This window comes from Dama dama, chromosome 11 (genome assembly GCF_033118175.1).
Source record: "Dama dama isolate Ldn47 chromosome 11, ASM3311817v1, whole genome shotgun sequence".
Classification (NCBI taxonomy): Eukaryota; Metazoa; Chordata; class Mammalia; order Artiodactyla; family Cervidae; genus Dama; species Dama dama.
The window spans coordinates 3,092,281-3,110,722 of NC_083691.1; the positions used below are offsets into that span (position 1 = coordinate 3,092,281).

The 18,442-nt window shown below is 61.0% G+C and overlaps 1 protein-coding gene across 8 annotated transcripts in view; it reads left to right on the forward strand.

The window, feature by feature from the left end:
- The window catches only part of SEC16A (SEC16 homolog A, endoplasmic reticulum export factor), a 30,690-nt gene extending 12,295 nt beyond the window's left edge, over nucleotides 1-18,395 (forward strand). For 3 of the 8 annotated variants that reach the window (XM_061154268.1, XM_061154267.1, XM_061154270.1), the window contains 27 exons: nucleotides 819-945; nucleotides 1,364-1,562; nucleotides 1,645-1,819; nucleotides 2,702-2,844; nucleotides 3,495-3,556; nucleotides 3,662-3,800; nucleotides 4,087-4,326; nucleotides 5,303-5,400; nucleotides 5,787-5,868; nucleotides 6,027-6,144; nucleotides 6,285-6,396; nucleotides 6,548-6,653; nucleotides 7,265-7,405; nucleotides 8,358-8,471; nucleotides 8,595-8,787; nucleotides 9,160-9,390; nucleotides 9,773-9,855; nucleotides 10,689-10,820; nucleotides 12,665-12,745; nucleotides 12,926-12,982; nucleotides 13,086-13,197; nucleotides 13,590-13,727; nucleotides 13,987-14,063; nucleotides 14,694-14,771; nucleotides 15,234-15,293; nucleotides 16,106-16,183; nucleotides 16,889-18,395. In XM_061154268.1, coding sequence (XP_061010251.1) covers nucleotides 819-945; nucleotides 1,364-1,562; nucleotides 1,645-1,819; nucleotides 2,702-2,844; nucleotides 3,495-3,556; nucleotides 3,662-3,800; nucleotides 4,087-4,326; nucleotides 5,303-5,400; nucleotides 5,787-5,868; nucleotides 6,027-6,144; nucleotides 6,285-6,396; nucleotides 6,548-6,653; nucleotides 7,265-7,405; nucleotides 8,358-8,471; nucleotides 8,595-8,787; nucleotides 9,160-9,390; nucleotides 9,773-9,855; nucleotides 10,689-10,820; nucleotides 12,665-12,745; nucleotides 12,926-12,982; nucleotides 13,086-13,197; nucleotides 13,590-13,727; nucleotides 13,987-14,063; nucleotides 14,694-14,771; nucleotides 15,234-15,293; nucleotides 16,106-16,183; nucleotides 16,889-17,149 — 3,437 coding nt within the window. In that variant the 3' untranslated portion in view covers nucleotides 17,150-18,395. The remainder of the gene's footprint in view (nucleotides 1-818; nucleotides 946-1,363; nucleotides 1,563-1,644; nucleotides 1,820-2,701; nucleotides 2,845-3,494; nucleotides 3,557-3,661; nucleotides 3,801-4,086; nucleotides 4,327-5,302; nucleotides 5,401-5,786; nucleotides 5,869-6,026; nucleotides 6,145-6,284; nucleotides 6,397-6,547; nucleotides 6,654-7,264; nucleotides 7,406-8,357; nucleotides 8,472-8,594; nucleotides 8,788-9,159; nucleotides 9,391-9,772; nucleotides 9,856-10,688; nucleotides 10,821-12,664; nucleotides 12,746-12,925; nucleotides 12,983-13,085; nucleotides 13,198-13,589; nucleotides 13,728-13,986; nucleotides 14,064-14,693; nucleotides 14,772-15,233; nucleotides 15,294-16,105; nucleotides 16,184-16,888) is intronic. The other 5 variants (XM_061154271.1, XM_061154269.1, XM_061154273.1 and 2 more) reach the window with 5 other exon arrangements.
- Nucleotides 18,396-18,442: the final 47 nt, after the last annotated feature.

The window sequence follows — 18,442 nt, forward strand, 5'->3', positions numbered from 1 at the left end:
CCTCGGGTTGGACAGAGCAGACTGCGGTGGCCGTGCCCCTCCCCTCAGGCGCTGCCGCTGTCAGGCGGGCTGTGCGTCTTGGCGCGTGTGCCCTGAGCAGCCCCCCGGGGCCCCCTGCCCGGGCGTGGTCAGAAGCAGGGTCCCGACCTGCAGCTGTTTGTCCGCGACAGCCACCTGCTTCCCCGTCTTCGGGGGTTCCTCCTCCACTTTGTGTTTGTGCTGCTTTACACATAGTTCTGTACGTGTTTGCCCAGAGCGATACGTCCGGATTGTTTATCGTGTTAGTTAACATGCTTTGGAAAAGCAGTCTTTCAGTTTGAGAGCACTTCTTAGGTTTTGCTTACTTTTCCCTGAGGCGTGGTTGCTTTAGTGTTGCGCCTGATGTCTCCTGTACACAAAGCAGCTCCGGTCACACACGTGTTGGTCCTTGTTAAATATCCTCTTCCGTTATTGTTTGCTCCAGGGGATCGGATATAGCTTCATGTACTATGCAGTAGCACCTTGTGGGTCCATTGAGAGTATTTCCTAAAGCTCTCTGGACTACATTAGAGAAGAGAGATGAATGAAATTATTTTTTAATCACGTGTTGAGAGAAGGGTAGCCAGTGGCCTTTAGGGTCACAGTGGAGGAAGACGCTCTGGGTGCTCTCGTGCCTCACAGTTAACGTTCCCCAGGGTCGTGCTGCTTTTCGGGGGGAGAGTTTCGTTCCTCTCAGAGGCTCGGAGCATCCTTCAGTCCTGGGATGGCCTAGTTTCTCCAGTGCCAGCCAGAGGAGTGTCTTTTTCACGTTGTACCGACCTGTTGACCTCTTGCTGTAGACCCAGGTCGCTGGGATCGGTTCTACTATGGTTCTCGGTTCAGAGACCCCCGCGCCTACGACCGGAGGTACTGGTATGATGCTGAGTACGACTCCTGCAGGAAGGAGAACTATGCCTATGGGGACAGGTGGGTAGAACCAGCTCCGATACGGAGGGCAGGTCGCGAGTCAGCCAGGCCTTCGCCCTCGGGTCCTCATGTCTGCTCGAGAGCTGCGGTCACGTCTGGCTCCCGGGGACCCGCCACTGTCAGTGGAGGGGGGTGAACCAGAGGTCCTTTCTTTGGGCTTTTGGAGGGGAACTGACCTTAGAACAAGTGCCGGGAGTCAGTTCAGCCTCCTCTTCGCGGGTCCTTGAGAGGTGCGACTGCCTCGGAATGGACCCCCGGCCTGTGTCTCTTGGTCTCAGGCAGCGCCTGAACTTGGCCGTGGGTGCGGTGACCCCGCCACAGTGTGGGCCCTGGCGAGTGTCATTCCTGGGGTCAGGACCCTGGGGGGCTCAGCCCTGTGCAACTTAGGAGCCTTGCTTCTGCCTGCCGCCTCCTCCAGGCCCGAGAAATACGATGACCGCTACAGGTACGACCCGCGCTTTACCGGGAGCTTTGACGACGAGCCCGAGCCGCCTCGGGACCCGTACGGGGAGGAGGCGGACCGGCACAGCGAGCACAGCCAGCACTCGGCGCGTAGCCTGCGCAGTGCGCCCAGCCTGCAGAGCCGCCGCAGCAGCTTCAGCGCCCACTCCCACCAGGTAGGCGGGGCGGGCTCCGGGGCCACCCGGGCCCACGGCGGGCAGCCAAGGGGCGTCACCTTTTGGCTTTGTGCTCCTGAAGAGTCAGGTGTACCGGAGTCACAACACGCCTGCTGGGTCCTACGAGGTGCCCCCTGCACCGGGCTCCTTCCACGGCGATTATGCCTACGGCCCCTACGGGAGTGACTTCCACGGCGTGCCAGGCTTCCCAGAGTACGGCTACCCCACCGAGGCCAGCTGGCCCTCCGTGGAGCAAGGTGTGTGCAGCAAGGCCCTGGGTGTGCACGGCACAGAGGGGGGCCCAGGAGCTCCTGGGGTTGGAGTTAGGGCCTGAGTTACAACCCGGGTGGGAACTGGTGATGGCAGGGCCTGGGCTTCCCTGCCATGCAAGGGTGCCATGCCCAGCGTGCCCGTCCTGAGGGGCGGTGCTTACCACGCTGGGCCGCTTGTGTCCTGGGGCTGCAGTTTGGTTCCCCAGCCCGTCCATCATACCCACTTCAGCGCAGCACTGCCTTCAGGCTTCCTGCCCAGTTCAGCTCCCCACGTGGAGGGACAGCCCCCCGCCACCAGGCTGACTGCACCGGTGCGGGGCTCTTAGAGGAAGCCTGGTTCTCCTTGAGAAGCTCTGGTCATTTACTTACCGCACGTGCTGCATCTCAGCACACTTTGGAGATGCTTGATCGCATGCTGTTTCTGGGAAAACTGTGCCAGTGTGTGAAGCTGGGGAACAGGCAGCTCTGGCGGCTTCCCTGAGGGTCTGTGGTTGGAGGCCTCCCTCCCTGCTTACCTGCGCTGTCTCTCTCGGTCACTGCCTCGCCGCGCCGGGGCTGCTCTGCGGTCGCAGCCTGAGGAGCGCGCAGGGGCCCCTGAGCAGGTTTCTGTAGAAACAGTGCGGCCTGATGGCTTTTAAAGGAACCTTTCCATTTTAGAGGAGACTTTCCTCGTTTTTAATGATTTGTTTGTGTGACACGTGTGAATTGTATTTTTCAATAGGATGTTTAATAGTTGAAACTCAGTTGATCTGGATAATCTGTGATTCTGGCTGTTTGGGTGTCTTGAAAATCTGAGGTATTGATCTAGTTCAGAAGCATTAAAAACTGACAAGCTGGTGGTTTCTTTTTCACTTGATTCATGTGTAGCTCCATCGAGACCCTCTTCTCCCGAGAAGTTCTCGGTGCCCCATGTCTGTGCCAGGTTTGGTCCTGGGGGCCAGCTCATCAAAGTGATTCCAAACCTGCCTTCAGAAGGACAGCCTGCACTGGTTGAAATTCACAGCATGGAGGTAATTCCGTGGGGAGCAGTTCCGTGTCGTCGTTCAGCCCCCCCACCCCGAAAACGTGCTCTACAGCCTGTCATCTTCAACTTACGTGTCCTTGCATGAAAGCGCAATCTTAAGAAAAGTTAACTTCTGTGAGTCTTTGATATGTAGGTTGTTTTAGTTCTGTTCTACCATCTATTTTTCCTCCCAGAAGTCAGTATTTTTTTAGTAAGAATTTTTTCTGGATTTTGCTTTTATCCTGTGTTTATTGTTTGTTGTTTGATTTTCTGGTTTTGGAGGGAGGGCTCCATGGATGCTCATTTTACCGGTGATCTGGAGAATGGGCAGAGGTGCCTCATGACCATGGGGGGCTGGTGTGGGGCGCCCCAGGCCTGTGCCTGGCAGGCCTCTGCCATCACGTATATCCAGGCCTTGTGTCAGAGTTTGGGCAGGAGGAAGGGGTCTCACTGCTTAAGTAAAGTTTGGAAGTAAGTCACTGTTGTAGAGCTGGCTTGCCCACGCTCCATGATGGAGGCTTCGCTGCCCCCCGCGGGGGGACAGGCTGTCCCCAGGACACTGTCCACAGCTCTGTCTGCTAGTGTGGCCAGCAGATGTGGGCTGGGCTGGGCGGTACTGCACCGTCCCCCTGAACCACTCTCCCTGTCCCTGCCTAGACCTTGCTGCAGCACACGCCGGAGCAGGAGGAGATGCGGGCCTTCCCAGGACCTCTCGGCAAGTACGTGCCCACAGAAGCATCCTCGGTGCCCGTCCACTGGCCGTGCCGAGCATGGCCTGGCAGGTGCAGTAGCCGCTGTTCACCGAGCGTGTGTTCTTTTTGCAGAGATGACACCCATAAAGTGGATGTTATTAATTTTGCACAGAACAAGGCTACAAAGTGTTTGCAGAATGAAAACCTAATAGACAAAGAGTCTGCGAGTCTCCTTTGGAGCTTTATTGTCCTGCTGTGCAGGCAGAACGGGGTACGTATCTCCCCTCCTAGAGCGTCCCTTCTCGTCAGCTCTAGTCCCAGGGTCCTCGGCCCCCAGGAGGATCAGGCAGGATTTCTGGGCCAGGCATTCCTGTCCGGGGGCCTCCCCATCGTTGGCCTGCCGGGCATGTGCGGTTTGCCCGTGTCGCTCCCAGCAAGGGGGGAGCAGCTCTGCACCTGAGGGGGTCTGACGGGCCCTCCCCGACCAAAGCTAGGATGGTCTTGCCCCCTGCAGGAAGGTTTGTGGTTGAGCCTGCTTTCCCTCCTGGCCCTTGCAGACCGTGGTGGGCACAGACATTGCGGAGCTCTTGTTACGAGACCACCGAACCGTGTGGCTTCCTGGGAAGTCGCCAAATGAGGCCAACCTGATCGATTTCACCAATGAGGCTGTGGAGCAGGTGGAGGAGGAGGAGTCCGGCGAGGCCCAGCTCTCGTTCCTTACAGACAGTCAGGCCGCCAGCACCCTCGAGAAAGACACGGAGCGGTTCCGGGAGCTGCTGCTCTATGGCCGCAAGAAGGTGAGTGACCCGCGCTGGCGGGACACGGGTGCGGGCCCCACGCTTGGGGCAGAGTGCCCTGCCGGGGGTCCCGTTCTGCCGAGACCGGTGCGCACGTGTCGGCTCTGAAGGCGCGAACGGTGGCCCGGCCTGAGCATCGCTGGTGTCGGGGCTGCTGGCTCCGTGCTGCATCCCTCGGCAGGTCAGCGGGCTCGGGGCTGGGCCCTGCTGTGTGTGGTGTGTCTCGGGGTGAGCGCGTGCTCAGGACAGCTCCGTGTGTTCTCACGCAGCCGGGGGGAGCGCGCCGTTGCTGCCGTGAGCGGGCGGGGCCTGTGCTAGAGAGGACCGGCCCGGGACCCAGCTGGGGCCCAGGCGGGCAGCGCCGTGGTGACACGCCCTGCACGGGCTCCGTGCGGGCACCTGGCCCTGTGGGACGGGGCCAGCCAAACTCAGTGTGATGAGTGGGTGGTCTTAACAAGGACCTTTTACAGCTGAGGGAAATCCCACAATCTCTTCAGTTTAATTAGCGTTTGTCTCTATTACAACATTTTTGCCTCTTGGTCAGAAGTTTTCTGAATTGCGGCCCAGGTTATTTGGGTAAGAGGGGCTGCGGTGCCAAAGGCCCTGTTGGTGCCGAGCAGATGCCCAGGGGGGCCCAGGGGTCGTTCTGGGCCTGGGGAGTCAGCGTCCTGGAGCCCGTGGTTGTCGTGGAGGGGATGGCGGTGCTGCTGCCCCGCTGGCCCTGGTCCCGACAGCATGTGTCCCCTGGGCCGACGGTGCCGAAGGCAGGGTGCTTCCACAGCGTCCCGCAGGGGCTCCGACCAGGGGGAAGCTTGGAGCCCACCTCCTCTGCGTCTCTGCGTGGGGCACGCGCCTCAGGGCCTTCAGTCCGTTTGACTTTTCACCTGCAGTTGCACCCTCTGCCCCTTCCCGGCAGCACACGCTCCAGGGCCCCTGTTGTTCTCAGGGCCCCAACACACTCTCGCTGCCTTTGCAGGACGCCTTAGAGTCTGCGATGAAGAACGGCTTGTGGGGTCACGCCCTGTTACTTGCCAGTAAAATGGACAGCCGGACTCACGCCAGAGTCATGACCAGGTGAGGAGTCCTTCCATGGCGCGGGCTGTGGGCGTGCCCGTGGGCGGGGCCCGGCCTCCTGTGGAGTGGGGAGCCCACGGGCCCCTGAGCTGTTGGCGGAGGAGGCTGGGGAGGCCCGTCTGCCACGCCTGGCTGTGGGCTGGCTGGGCCCTCTGCCTCGGGTGGTGTGGGTAAGGGATTTAACTTTTTTTGTCGACTGCAGCATTTACTTCTGTAAAATTTCAATGAATTCTGTACTCTCCCTCTACTCCAGCCTTATAAAAACACTGGTGTGTGCGTTTGGCCCAGGTTAAGCATCAGGCCAGTCACCAGACGGGCGGAGGTGAGGCCAGGCTTGTTTTGTGTCTCGTTTTCTGGCTGAACGTCCTCTTTTTACATCTGCTTAGGTTTGCCAACAGCCTTCCAATCAACGACCCCCTGCAGACCGTCTACCAGCTGATGTCAGGGCGGATGCCGGCCGCGTCCACGGTCAGTGGGTCCTGACGGCGCCTCAGTTCAGCGTCTGCGTGGAGCCTGCTCCCACGCGGACGTCCCGCGCCTGCTTCCTCCCCACACCCGCGCACTGGGGCCCTGCGGAGCTGAGTGTGTTCTGAGGCTGAGTGCTTTGTGCTTGCTTCTGGTTTCAGTGCTGTGGGGATGAGAAGTGGGGAGACTGGCGGCCGCACTTGGCCATGATCTTGTCCAACCTGAGCAGCAACGTGGACGTGGAGTCTCGGGCCATGGCCACGATGGGCGACACCCTGGGTAGGTCAGGCTGGATGCGGAAGGGGGGCTGGGCCTCGGTGCTCCAGCCCGAGACTGTCCCTCTGTCCGGGGTGTCCGTGTGTCCCTGGGAGTGCGGTGCCGTCCCGGAGCCCGAGCCCCCCTGCTTTCCATCCCCTCAGCCTCCAAAGGGCTCCTCGATGCCGCGCACTTCTGCTACCTCATGGCCCAGGTCGGATTTGGGGTGTATACCAAGAAGACCACAAAGCTTGTCTTAATCGGGTCAAACCACAGGTAAGGGACACATCCGCATCGTGGCGCCCGCGCCCCTTAGAAGGGACAGGGCCCCACGTGGCCGACCGGGGCCGCACACGTGGGGCCTGGTGTGCCGGCACTTCTGCTTCCGGGGCCCACTCCAGCGTGACACGACGCCTGTCCTCCACAGTTTGCCGTTTTTAAAGTTCGCGACCAACGAAGCGATCCAGAGGACAGAAGCCTACGAGTTCGCGCAGTCCTTGGGGGCACAGACCTGCTCCTTACCCAGCTTCCAGGTGGGGCCTAGGTTCCAGCTCTGACCTGGCTTTGGGCATGGTCAGTGCTCACAGGGTTGCAGCTCTTAGGGGTTCTATTCAAAGAAACAAAAGCGATGAAATCTGTTTGGAAACTTGAGGAGGTCTTAATCTGTGATGCTCGAGAACGAAAGCCCGTCGAATTGAGAGTTCTGGCTGTGGTTTGGTTCTCAGCACTCTAAGTACTAAGAACTTACACTGTTTGGTGGCCAGTTTCTCTCCTGTCAGCTGTGGACAGTGTTTCGGGGAGGGTGTGCCTGACGGGCCTGTGTGTGTGGCTGCCAGCCGAGCAGGGTGGGCGCACGGGTGGCTCCCGAGGGCCGCCGTCAGGCACACGTGCGGTGGCGCCTCATGCTCGCTCCGTGGTTGAGAATGCTGAGGGCTGTGTTCAGGGCGACTGCGTTTCTCAGAAGCTTAGTTGTGTACTCTGATCTAAACCTGCTGAGGGAAGGAGACTGGCTCTGCTGTGGACAGGCGGGGCAGGGGGCGTGGAGAACACAGAGGAAGGACAGAAGGACCAGGGCAGGGCCGGCCGGGTGCGGGGGGCTGGCCCCGGGCGGCTCAAGCCCACTGAGTTCGTCTGTCTGTCCCAGGTGTTCAAGTTCATCTACTGCTGCCGCCTGGCCGAGATGGGGCTGGCCACGCAGGCCTTCCACTACTGCGAGGCGATCGCCAAGAGCGTCCTGGCAGAGCCCCACAGACACTCGCCGGTGCTGCTCCGCCAGCTGGCGCAGGTGATGCCTCCTGCAGCCCAGGGGCCCCGGGGCCACGGCAACGCGGCGCTCAGACCTCCCGACTGGGGTGGGTCCTGCACGTTCCTGGGTGGGGGCAGGTGTTCGCACCGCAGCAGAGGGCCCTTGGGAGCTTTGGCATGAGAAGGGCCTGCTCTCAGGAGGCCCACGTACCCGGGCACCCCAGCCTTGCTGGGGTGGGTCCTGGCTGTGGCCCCACGGCCCCAGCTTCTCGCTCCGTGAGACAGAAAGCACGTGACGACCTCCTGCCAGCGCCCAGCATCCGTGTGTCCCTCTCCCTGGAGGTGGCAGTGACCCCGCGCTCTCGTGACACTGAAGAGCTTTGCCACGGACGCTCTCAGAGTCACCGGAGCCGCACAGACAGGCTGCTGAGCCCACGTTTCTGTGCCACAGCTCCAGCCGTTACCGTGAGGCCAGACTTGGTGTGTCTGTGCCCCCCGCGGCCCCCAGAGTGTGAGCGCCTCTAGGTCGGGGGACACCTCGGCGAGTAGAATCCAGTGGAGGCGGGCTCAGCTCCCCAGGGTCTGTCCAGTGCTGTGGCCTCCGCGGCCAGTGCAGGGGGTGCTGACGTCCCAGGCCCTCTGCTCACGCCTACACAGTCACGGATGTTCCCAGGCCCTCTGCTCACGTGTACACAGTCATGGGTGTTCCCAGGCCCTCTGCTCACGTGTACACAGTCATGGGTGTTCCCAGGCCCTCTCCTCACGTGTACACGGTCACAGGTGTTTCCAGGCCCTCTCTTCACGTGTACATGGTCGTGGATGTTCCCAGACCCCTCTCTTCCCGTGTACACGGTCATGGACGGTCCCGCGAGTGCAGCTCAGGGCTCCCATGGGGGAGGAACTGCGTGCCCCGTCTGGCTTGTCCCCAGGCCGTGGCGGGTGTGGCAGGCGTCTCTTGTGGGAGCAGAGCCTGCATCTCCATGTGCTTCCAGGTCGCCTCCCAGTTGCGCCTCTCTGACCCTCAGCTGAAGGAGAAGCCGGAGGAGGAGGCGTCTGCGGAGCCCGCCTGGCTGGCCCAGCTGCAGCTCGTGGAGAGACAGATCGAGGTGCGCTGGGGGTGACGGGGCCCTTGTGTGTGCACCGCGCACGTCGGCGTCTGTGCTCCGGGCACCTCTGTCGGGCGGGGGGCGGCGTCTGGCGGGGAGACATCTGAGGCCCTTCTCCCTCAGGAGGGCGCCGTGGCCTGGAGTCAGGATGGAGCCTGCCCCCCGCGCTGCTCCAGCTCGCCAAGCCCTGAGGTGGGGCCCCGTGACGGCCCGGGACCCACCCAGCTGTTGAGCCTGGGCGCTGACAACCCGCTGCTGGCCCCGCCGGCGCCCAGCGCCGAGCTCTTCAGCCAGGACGTGCGGCTGCTGCCCTCAGGTGAGCCCGTGTGCGTGGTCCCGCGGCTCCTCCGCCCGTGGCCGCCTCCCTCGACGAGCCCGCCGGGTCCCATGGCTCTGACGGTCTGGTGGAGTGGGCGGGCCGCCTGTGTGCCCAGAGGTAGCGGGGTGGGAGGGCCGTGAAGGCAGAGGGCCTGCGCGGGGCCAGACGGCTGCCTGCCGGGCTGTCGGGGCGTCCCGCGGCCTCGAGCCCACGCCCTGCGCTGTGCAGAGTAAGGCCCCGTGACGCCCCGGCAGCCTCAGCCTTTGTGCTCAGACAGGGGGTTCCGTCTCCCAGTGAACGAGGTGTGCTTGCAGAGGCACTGGGGCGAGCACGTGGCCTCAGACGGTCCTTCTCCACCACCTCCCGCAGCTCCTCTGACGCTCCCCGATGGCCCACCAGCCACCCCCACCCGCGTGCCCATGTTACCTGTGCCACTGCCGGGCCCTGCTGAGCTGGGGCCTGTACATGGGCCCCCGGGGCCTGTACCTGGCTTTGCAGAGCCCTCTGGGCCTGACCCTGTGGCCCTGTACCCCGGACCTGGGGTGCCAACCCTCCAGGACACGGACCGCCTGCTTCCAGAGGCCAGGAGCCAGGACGCAGGTGGGTCTGCCAAGGGGCCGTCCTGAGGGCAGAGCAGAGTGGGTTTGCTCTTCATGGAGGTGCCTGTAGGAGGAACCTAAGTCATCCCGACTGGGAGGAGGTGGAGTGGGTGTCCCGGGGCAGAGGGGGGCAACCCTGTGACCCAGGGGACGCGCTGACCCTCCTACAGGGCTGTCCCTGGCCGTCTGTCCACCTGGACAACCTGGCTCTTAAACTGAAGCTTCATCTTTACATGTTTAGAACACTGCAGTCTGGGTTTCTGAAGGTTCCGGGAGGCCTGGCGGGTGGGGGAGCCGTGCATCCCCGGCGGCGGGCGTGGCTGCGGTGCTCCCCGCCCCGGGCGCCGGTGCCGAGCTCACCGGAGCCGCGCTTCCCTTGGCAGGGGCGGCGCCGCAGGAGATGCCGGGCAGAAGCTCGCACTCAGAGCCGGGAGAGGAGGAGTTTGGTGGGAACTTTGCTAATATGGTACTTGCTCACTTCATTTTTGTTTCTAAGCTATTTGTTTCATGTAAACTCCACCGAATAAGTACTCCAGTTCTTCTTTCTTAAATTGTAAGTAGATCAATAGCACTTGAATTTATGAGGTGGTCTTTTGAATTACTTCATAAAGAGAAACCTTGAGTCCTTAAAATATGAAGAGCTAATGAAAGCGTTACTAGGGGGAATAGTAGTAGTGTGAAAGAAGGCTTCTAAGGAAGAGAAACCTGTGTCTGTGATGACATTGTCTTGTCAGTTTTAAGCTTTCTAAGATGGAGAACTCTGATTTCTGCATCTTTTTCAGGATCCATAAGACTTTTAGTGCTTTCCTTGAAGTTGAGATTCATTGTATCAGACGTGTTTGACATAAACAAACACCCCTTCTGTGTGCTGTGATCCCAGTGGCAGGGATGGGAGGGCAGGTGGATAAACGCTTTTATATACGTGGTCTGGAAGCTCCTTATAGATTGCCAGTTCTCTTTGGTGTCCTGGGACACTCTCCTTGTGTATTTTACCATTAAAATATTGTGTCCCTGAGAAAGTAAAAGTGACCGTTTAACTGTATTGAAAAAATTGTCTCAGCTCGGGGATGAACGTCTTTCTAAACAATTCTGTCTCTTAAACCACCCCTGTCCTCCGTGCTCGTGTGTGTCCCGCTTCCTCCTTCCCGCTGGCCCAGTGGATTCCAGGACCCACACTGGGAGCGCCTCGGGCCCCTGGAAGACCTTGTTCTCAAGGCCGGGGACCCTGGAAGCGGGGCCTCTCCAGCCCCTCGCGCGGGCCGAGAGGCGCCCCCGCTGAGCTGCGCCCTGCCCCCCCAGGGCTCCTTCAGGACCTCACCGGGCCCCGAGGCGCCGCCGCAGGCCTTGCAGCCACCCGCGCCGCTGATGCCCGCACCCGAAGTGCAGAGACCTGTCCAGGCCGCCAAGAAGGAGAGCAAGGAGCCGAAGAAGGTGACTCTCAGCCCCAGCCGGGCAGGGGTGGGGTCGCACAGACCCTCGTCGTGCCGAGGCGACGACACAGCGTGTGTGTGACGATGGAGCCCAGCGTGTTTTGGAAGGGCCGCCTGTGTGCGGTGCGGTGTGTGTGTCTGTGTCTGTGTCCACGTGTGAACCACCAGCTCAGAGCGGGGGCCGCTGCCCGCCCTGAGGCCTGCAGGTCCAGGGCCTGTCCACCCGCCCGGAGGGTGGTGTCCGCACTGACCACTGGTCAGGTTGGGCCCTTGCTGAGCCTCACGTCATCGTGGCGCGCACCACGCTTCTGTCGTCCTTGCTCCCAGTAACGGACGTTAATTGCTTCATTTTAGTTTGCGTTTATTAGGGGTATAGCCACGTGAGTCTTCTCGTCTCTTTTGTGGTGGTAAATGCACTTCTTTCCCGAGAGTGTATCCCAGCGTCACGGGACGGCCACGTGTCCAGCTTTAGAACGTCCTCTGGACAGGCCTCCTCGCACATTCACTAGGTGGTCCTTCCGGCACCCGCAGGTCAGACCCCAGCCCCGTCATCCCCGGGGCTGCGCTGTCCGCCCTCCTGACGGTGGCCGTTGTGCGGGGGTTGGTGCTTCTGCTGATGAGTCACTACACGGCGCCTTTACAGGCGCTTGTCCCCACCCCGCCTTGTCTGCGGGGAGCCGCTCAGGTCTTCTCCCGTCCTTTCCGGGGTCAGCAGGCTGGCAGTGGTCCTTCTCACCTGGATGCAGGTTCTGTCAGATGTGTGTTGTGAACGTTTTTTCCAGCCTTTGGTGGCCTCTTATCCTTTGATGGTGGCTTGGGAACAACATGGTTCTTAGTCTAGCACTCAGCAGACTGCCTTAATGGCTGGTATCTTTTTTTTAATTATTTGTTTTTGGTCGCTGTGGGTCTGGGTTGCTGCACACAGGCTTTCTCTAGTTGCAGCAGCGGAGGCTGCTTTGTGGCAATGTGTAGGCTTCTCGCTGCAGCAGCTTCCCTTGTGGCGTATGGGCTCCAGGGTGCTCGGGCTCCGCAGTTGGGGCTCCTGGGCTCCGGGAAGCAGGCTCCACAGTCGGGGCTCCGGGTTTAGTTGCTCTGCAGCACAGGGCATCTTCTTGGATGAGAGATGGAACCCACGTCCCCCACGTTGGCAGGCAGATTCCTATCCACTGTGCCACCAGGGAATCCCCCATGGCTGGTATCACAAGTAAACACAAGTTTAATTCAAAATGTTCGTGAGTCGTGCGGGTGACTGGATTCCCGCCCCTGCCCCCAGTGCACAGTCGGCCACAGGTTCAGAGCGGGTTGGGGCTGTGGAGCTGCTGCGCTTTGCAGTGGACATGACAGGCAGTGTGTGTGGGACAAGGCCAACCTCCCTGACACCTGCCCTGTCTCAGCCTGGGGGCGCAAGGGCCTGTTGTGAGGAGCCCGCAGGGACTTGCTGGCCATCACTGCTGCTGGGGGAGACGGTCTGAGGCTGCTCGTCATTGGCGTTTGGATGTGAGACACTCCAGGAGGCAAATTACTGTTCCGATTTTTATAATTGTAGTAAAATACACATCACACTGGCCACTTTGCTGTTTTTAAGTGCGCGGTTCTGTCGTGTGGCCACCACCACCGTCCCCAGGACTCTGTTGTCTTCCACACCGAAGCCCTGAGCCCTGGAGGCCGCTCCCGCCTCCAGCCGGGCATCTGCCTCCTTTCTCTGTGGCCGTGGTGCCTGCGGGCCCTGACTCGGGGGCTCACGCGGGCCCTGACTCGGGGGCTCACGCGGGCCGGCCCTGCTGTGATGGGCTCGTTCTCTCAGCGCCACGTCCTCAGGCTCGTTCTGGTGGTTTCTCTGTTCAGAGCAGCGAATCCTGGTTCTCCCGCTGGCTGCCTGTGAAGAAAAGGACAGAAGCTTATCTGCCAGACGACAAGAACAAATCGGTGAGTCCTGCCAGGTGGGCCTGAAGAGCCGGGGGGTCTGCAGCAGCAGGGCGTCCAGCTGTCTGCATGAAGCGTCCCAGCCCTCGGCGAACCCGAGCCAGTGCCTCTTGCGTGCTCAGGGTCTGACTCTGCTCGCCTCGTGGTGCTGAGTTCTCTTTTCACTTTTCACGACCCCGGCAGATCGTCTGGGATGAGAAGAAGAACCGATGGGTGGATGTCAACGAGCCGGAGGAGGAGGTGAGCTGGGACCCAGGCATTCGCTGGGACCCCGGGCGGAGAGGCCCTCCCCAGGGCAGGAGCTGTGGGGCGGTGGATCTCCAAGTGGGCTTTCCTTCTGCAGAAGAAGGCTCCGCCCCCGCCTCCAGCTGCCCTTCTCAAGGCTCCACACGCTGCCCACCCTGGTCCCGGAGGGCCCCCCAGGCCCACTGTGAACATGTATTCTAGAAAAGCAGGTAACAAAGCCCAGCCCAAAGCTAGGTCGTCTGGGTCGTCTCTTTGTCCTCTACGCACTCCAGAGCCCAGCAGGGACCACGTGTCTGTCAGGCGTGGTTTGTCTCCCGCGAGAAGAGGGCTGGTTCTCTGAGGATGAGTCTGGGGTGGGGGTGCGCGTGTTCCTGAGCAGTGAGTGGTCCTGGAAGGGTGGATCCGATCAATTGGAAAGGCATCCTGGCGGCATCATGGCATGAAGTGAGACCCTCACCTGAGCAGCAGGCCCCGGGAGAGGCTCCCTATCAGAGCCCGGCCTCCCTGGGGCTGGAAGTGGGGTCCCCATGCTCCCTGGACACATGGAGGGTGGAGCAGGGACCACGGCATGGGGTGACCTTGCCCCCTCTCTGCGTCATAGCTGGGACCAGGGCACGTTACGTGGACATCTTGAACCCGGGGGGACCCCAGCGGAGCGAGTCAGCCCTGGCTCCCACTGACCTCTTTGCACCCCTGGCCCCGCTTCCGATTCCAGCTCACCTGTTGGGCCCAAACGCAGGTACATAGCCCACTCAGCAGGGGTGTTCGCCCCCGCCTGCTGACCTTGGGTCTCCTTCTGGGCCCCTGGTCTTGGTCCACTTTCAAGAAGAGCGCTGCGGACGCAGAACGCGAGGCCCGCCATGCTGTCTGCAGGCGTGTGTGTGCGAGGGGGGCGGGGGCGGGGGGCAGGTGGAGCGCATCCCCTGGGGCTGAGTGCCCCGGCCCCAGGGCCGTGTGGATGAGTGAGGGCCTCCCCCCCACCCCCCGTCTCCCCGTAGATGCAGAGGAGGTGCCATCCGCCAAGGGGGCCGGCAGGGAGGGGCCAGCCAGGCCGGAGCCCGCCTCGGATCCCAAGGTGAGCCCTGCACAGGGCGGGGGCGTGGGGGGCGGTGGAAGTCAGCCTCCTGCTCCCCCGAGAGGTGGCCACGCACGTGTTCTCTGGGAACACTGTCCTACTGACGTTTTAATAGCGTAAAGGGTTTCTTCGTGTGTGTAAAATACAGTCATTTAGAGTTTGATATCTAAGGTTGGATGGAGCTTGATTTCAGCCCGGGTTCTCCATTACTTAGCTATTTAAAGTTTGGGGGTGGGGGGCTGGTGATCCAGCGGTTAGGACCCTGTACGTCCCCCTGTAGGGCAAGGGTTCAGTCCCTGGTTGGGGAGCTGAGATCCCCCAAGTGGTGTGGCGAGGCTGAAAGGAAAAGGTGGGGGCAGGGAATGGGGCCATTCAGGTCCTCTGAGCCTCGGGGTGCCGCCCCGTGGACGGGGTCCCAGTGCCGGTTGCAGGGCCACCATGGGGCGCACAGCAGGTGCCCGGTAAGTAAGGGTGCGATGCGGGTTGGAGGAGCAGGTCCGTGCGGAACCTGCAGGGCTTCTCAGAAGGCGCCCCCGGGAGCTCATGCGCTCGTCGCGGGTGGCCCTGCCTCGTGTGGGAGCCCCGGGCTCACCCGGCTTTGCTGGTAGCAGCCTCCCCCTGTCCTGGCAGGTGTTCGGGCCTGCAGTGGCGTCGCTCCCTGGACCTGAACTCCCAGCGTCTGGATTGGATGGCCCCCAGGGAGGAGAGGTAAAGAGCACCGGGGGGCGCATCTGCGGAGAATCTGGGCCTCGGGGGCCACGTTGTCCGAATGGATTCTCTGAGACGGTGTTAACGGACGGCGAAAGGGCAGTTTAGAAACTAAGGAATCGGAGTAGTGTCGTGTTTCTTAAAAAAGTCACACGTGTGTCCGCAGAGTCCTTTGGGAGCTTGGGCCAGAGTGAGGGCTGCGAGCGCTCGTCCGCGGGGGTCCCCTCTGTCCCTCGGGCAGCGTGAGGTCAGGCCGCCCGAGGCCCAGGGCTAGGCAAACCTCCGTCTCGCACGGGTCCTTTCCTGTAAAAACTGCCCATGAAACAGGAGTTTCAGGCTTTCTCCCCATGGAGCCGTGCTGATTCCAGCAGCAGCGTATTCCTCGGGATTGAGCTGCCGACGCGGAGCAGCGGCGCGCACGCTGACTTCGGTGTTTGTGTCTGTGTTCTTGCTGTTTTGTAGCTTTCGCGCTGTAGCTCGCTGAGCTCGTTATCACGGGAAGTGAGCCAGCATTTTGACCAGGTACCTGTGGCTGGCCGTGTGCACGGGGCTGGTCTTTCCCCCAAGGTCGCTCTGCTGCCCACTGTGCCCCGGCTGCTGACGTCACCTGTCGCCGCTCGGCCCTCACACGCCTGAGCGCGCGGCGTCCCTTTCTTTCGGGGTTCTCGGAGGGTGGTGTCGGATATCCAGGCACATCCACGGTCAGGCTGGCTCCAGGATGCCCACAGTGAAGGGACTAGCTCTGTGGTTGTGCTCTTTCTGAATTGAGTTTTTTAAAGGACTAGTCACAGGCGTAGCCTCACGGGGTGTGTGTGTGCGTGCACATCAGAAGCCAGCTGGGATCAGGACACCCTTATTTCAAAAGCAGAGGTTCTGTTTTCTGATCAGCAGGGGAAAGTGTTTCAGGCCAGGCAGGGTGAGGTGGTGACTGCTGTCCTGTGGTCAGGCTGTATGGGAAATAAAGGAATAAATACTTCAGCTTTTCCACGCGTTGTGGAACTAGGCTTTTCCCGTGGCTCAGCAGAAAGACTCCCTGGGACTTGTTGGTTTGTGACTAGAGCGCTGGGTGTTGTAGCTGGACGCCTGCGGTCTGGGGCGGTCCCTAGTACCTGCTCCCCTCCCCCACTGCTGCGTGTGCATGCCCTGGTGTGACTGTTTCTCTGAGCCCCGTTAAGTAATTAAATGTAGTTCTGCAATAAGCGCCTTTGACCTGCTTCTGTGGCGTCTTCGAAAGCGTGACAAACCCTTCCTCAGAAACCGTGTCTGTATTTGCAAGCGTGCCGAGCGGCTGTGCTCGGTCTGGGGGTGAGACGCCCTCCCTCTGTGCTCCCCAGGCTCCCGGCGCTCCGGCGCCCGCGGGGGCCCCTCCTGGGGCCGCGGTGCCCTTCTACAACCCGGCTCAGCTTGCACAAGTAAGTGCCCTCGCTGTCTGCCCGGCCCGGCCGCTGCCCTGGGGTGGCGGTGCTGCCCGGGGGAGGGGGCTGGGCGCCCCAGCAGTTTCCTGCTGCCGCCGCCCTGGGGTGGGGCTGGCCCTTCCCGTGCTGACCTTGGCTCCTCTTCACCTGGTGGCTGGTAGCCTTCAGGCGGGAAATGCTTCCTTTCATTTGTCTCCTTCCCAGGCTCTGGCCTGGAGAGAGTGGACAGGAGGTGGGGGCAGTCTCGGGACGCAGTAGAGGAGGGGGTCTGCCGGGAGGTCTTGGCTTTACCTCCCCTGACCCAAGGCAGACCCTGCCCTCGTCACCTGGGGTTCCCAACCTCTGGCTCCCTCGGAGTGGGCCCCCGTGACTGCGCCCTCCCTGCTCCCAGCCACCATCCGCGTCTGCAGTCCACAGCTGAGGGGGTCTTCTCTGCTGGGTCTTCACCTTGCGGATGCCTTCACAAAACTTCCTTGACTTGCACTTGGGTTAGGGTTTTCCTGGGATCCAGAGTAAACGCCTGTGCCCCGTGCCGCCTCCCCGGGCACTCCCTGCCTCCCCCTTCACCGGTTGGGGCTCCTCAGACCCGGCTGTGGGCGCGGCCTCACCCCACCACCCGGCCTCAGTCAGGGACCTGGGCTGCGCATGAGATGGCACACACCTGTTCGTTGAGACCAGTTGTCTGTTCTGCTTGTTCCGCAGCACCCCTGGGGCCAGCGTGCGGACCTCAGTCCTGTCCCTGTTGTTTCAGGCCCCTGCCACCTCAGGAAGCTCAAGGACGGGGAGGATTGGCCAGAGGAAGTACCCGTCATTAAGCTAGAAAGGCCGTGTCCTGGAGCGGCACCAGGACGGGAGGTAGCTGTTTGCCAAGGGCTGAGGCCGATGGCCTGCGACTCCAGTCTGTCCCCAGATGGATGTGAACGCAGCGACTCAGAAGTGACTTACGGAGCGTTCCAACATTAATTCGACACCTTCAAGATGCTGGATGAACAGTGACTCTTTGACCCAAAGGAATGATTTAAGGATCCACCGTTTGCAGTCACTTGAGGACGTGACACTTAGTGAAGCTGGAGCAATCTTGGCTGCAGGAGGATTTTGCTAAGGCATCTCTCAAAACCTCATGGTGAATCATTGCCAAATAAAGCCCAGAGGTCCTTTCAGACGCCAGGAGGAGATCGTGCACCTTTGACTCAGAGAGGAGCTCGCCTGCCTGCCCTGTACCCGGAGGCGGCCAGGTCAGCCCCCGCTCCATGTTGTTGAGCCTGGAAGGGTGCTTCATCTCAGAGGAAACTGGGCTTCCTTTAGCAGCAGTTTCATTAGGTTTTGAGAGCAGCCCTCGCTCCTGACATGTGTTTTATCTCCTGGAGCCAAGACGTGCCCTGCTCTGCGTGGTGTCCTGTGACCTCACCAGGACCAGGCTTCCAGCAGTCAGAGGGACCAGCTGGGACGGAGCTGTTCTGAGTGACGGGTCCAGCGTCGCAGCTGGGACTCCTGTGGTTGGTTTGGGTTTTTCTGTGGACCCTCCGGGCCCTGCTTCCTGCGGCCGGTCCCGGCGGTGGTGCCAGCTGACTGCTGCCTCCCACCGCTGCGTCGCTTGGGGAGCTGGTAACATCCTGAAGAAAGTGGCTTGCAGCTGTTTCTTGTCTGAGGCTGCAGAGGCCGACCTTTCTGGCCCCGGACTTGTCAGTGGCTCAGCTGCTGACTCAGCCTGTGAACTGGCACAGGACGATGACCTCCTGGCAGCCTCAGCTTTAAGGCTTCATCGACTGTTCTCAAAACTGTTCATTCTTGTTCAGTCTAAAGGGACTAAAGAAAAGATTTAAATATTTATAAAAATCATTAGGAAATAATTGCTGTAGAACGCTGGGGGACGTGGTTTGTTGGGTTTTAATCCAAGTGTCCGGGCTCGGGTCGGGTGGGGTGAGCACAGGGCCCTCGGGTCCACTGGGTCGTCTCAGAGGGACCCGCAGAACAGTTTCCAGGACGCGTCACAGATGTGTCCCTTTGGGAGGGGCCGGCCTCACCGGCGGGCGGTCTCATGTCCAGGGGCAGCGCTAGTGCGACCCCCAGGCTGAGACCTGCTGGGCGCCGCCCTGCCTGTTGTCTGTGTCCACCGCCAGCGAGTTTTGATTCAAGAAGCTTCCTCTGAGGCGGGAGCTGCTATTTTTCCTAAATGCAAATTGTTAAATAAAATATTTTGCGCTCTCAAGCCCTTTCACCCTGCCTCCTTTTGTTTATTGAAGCCTTTGGGGATCT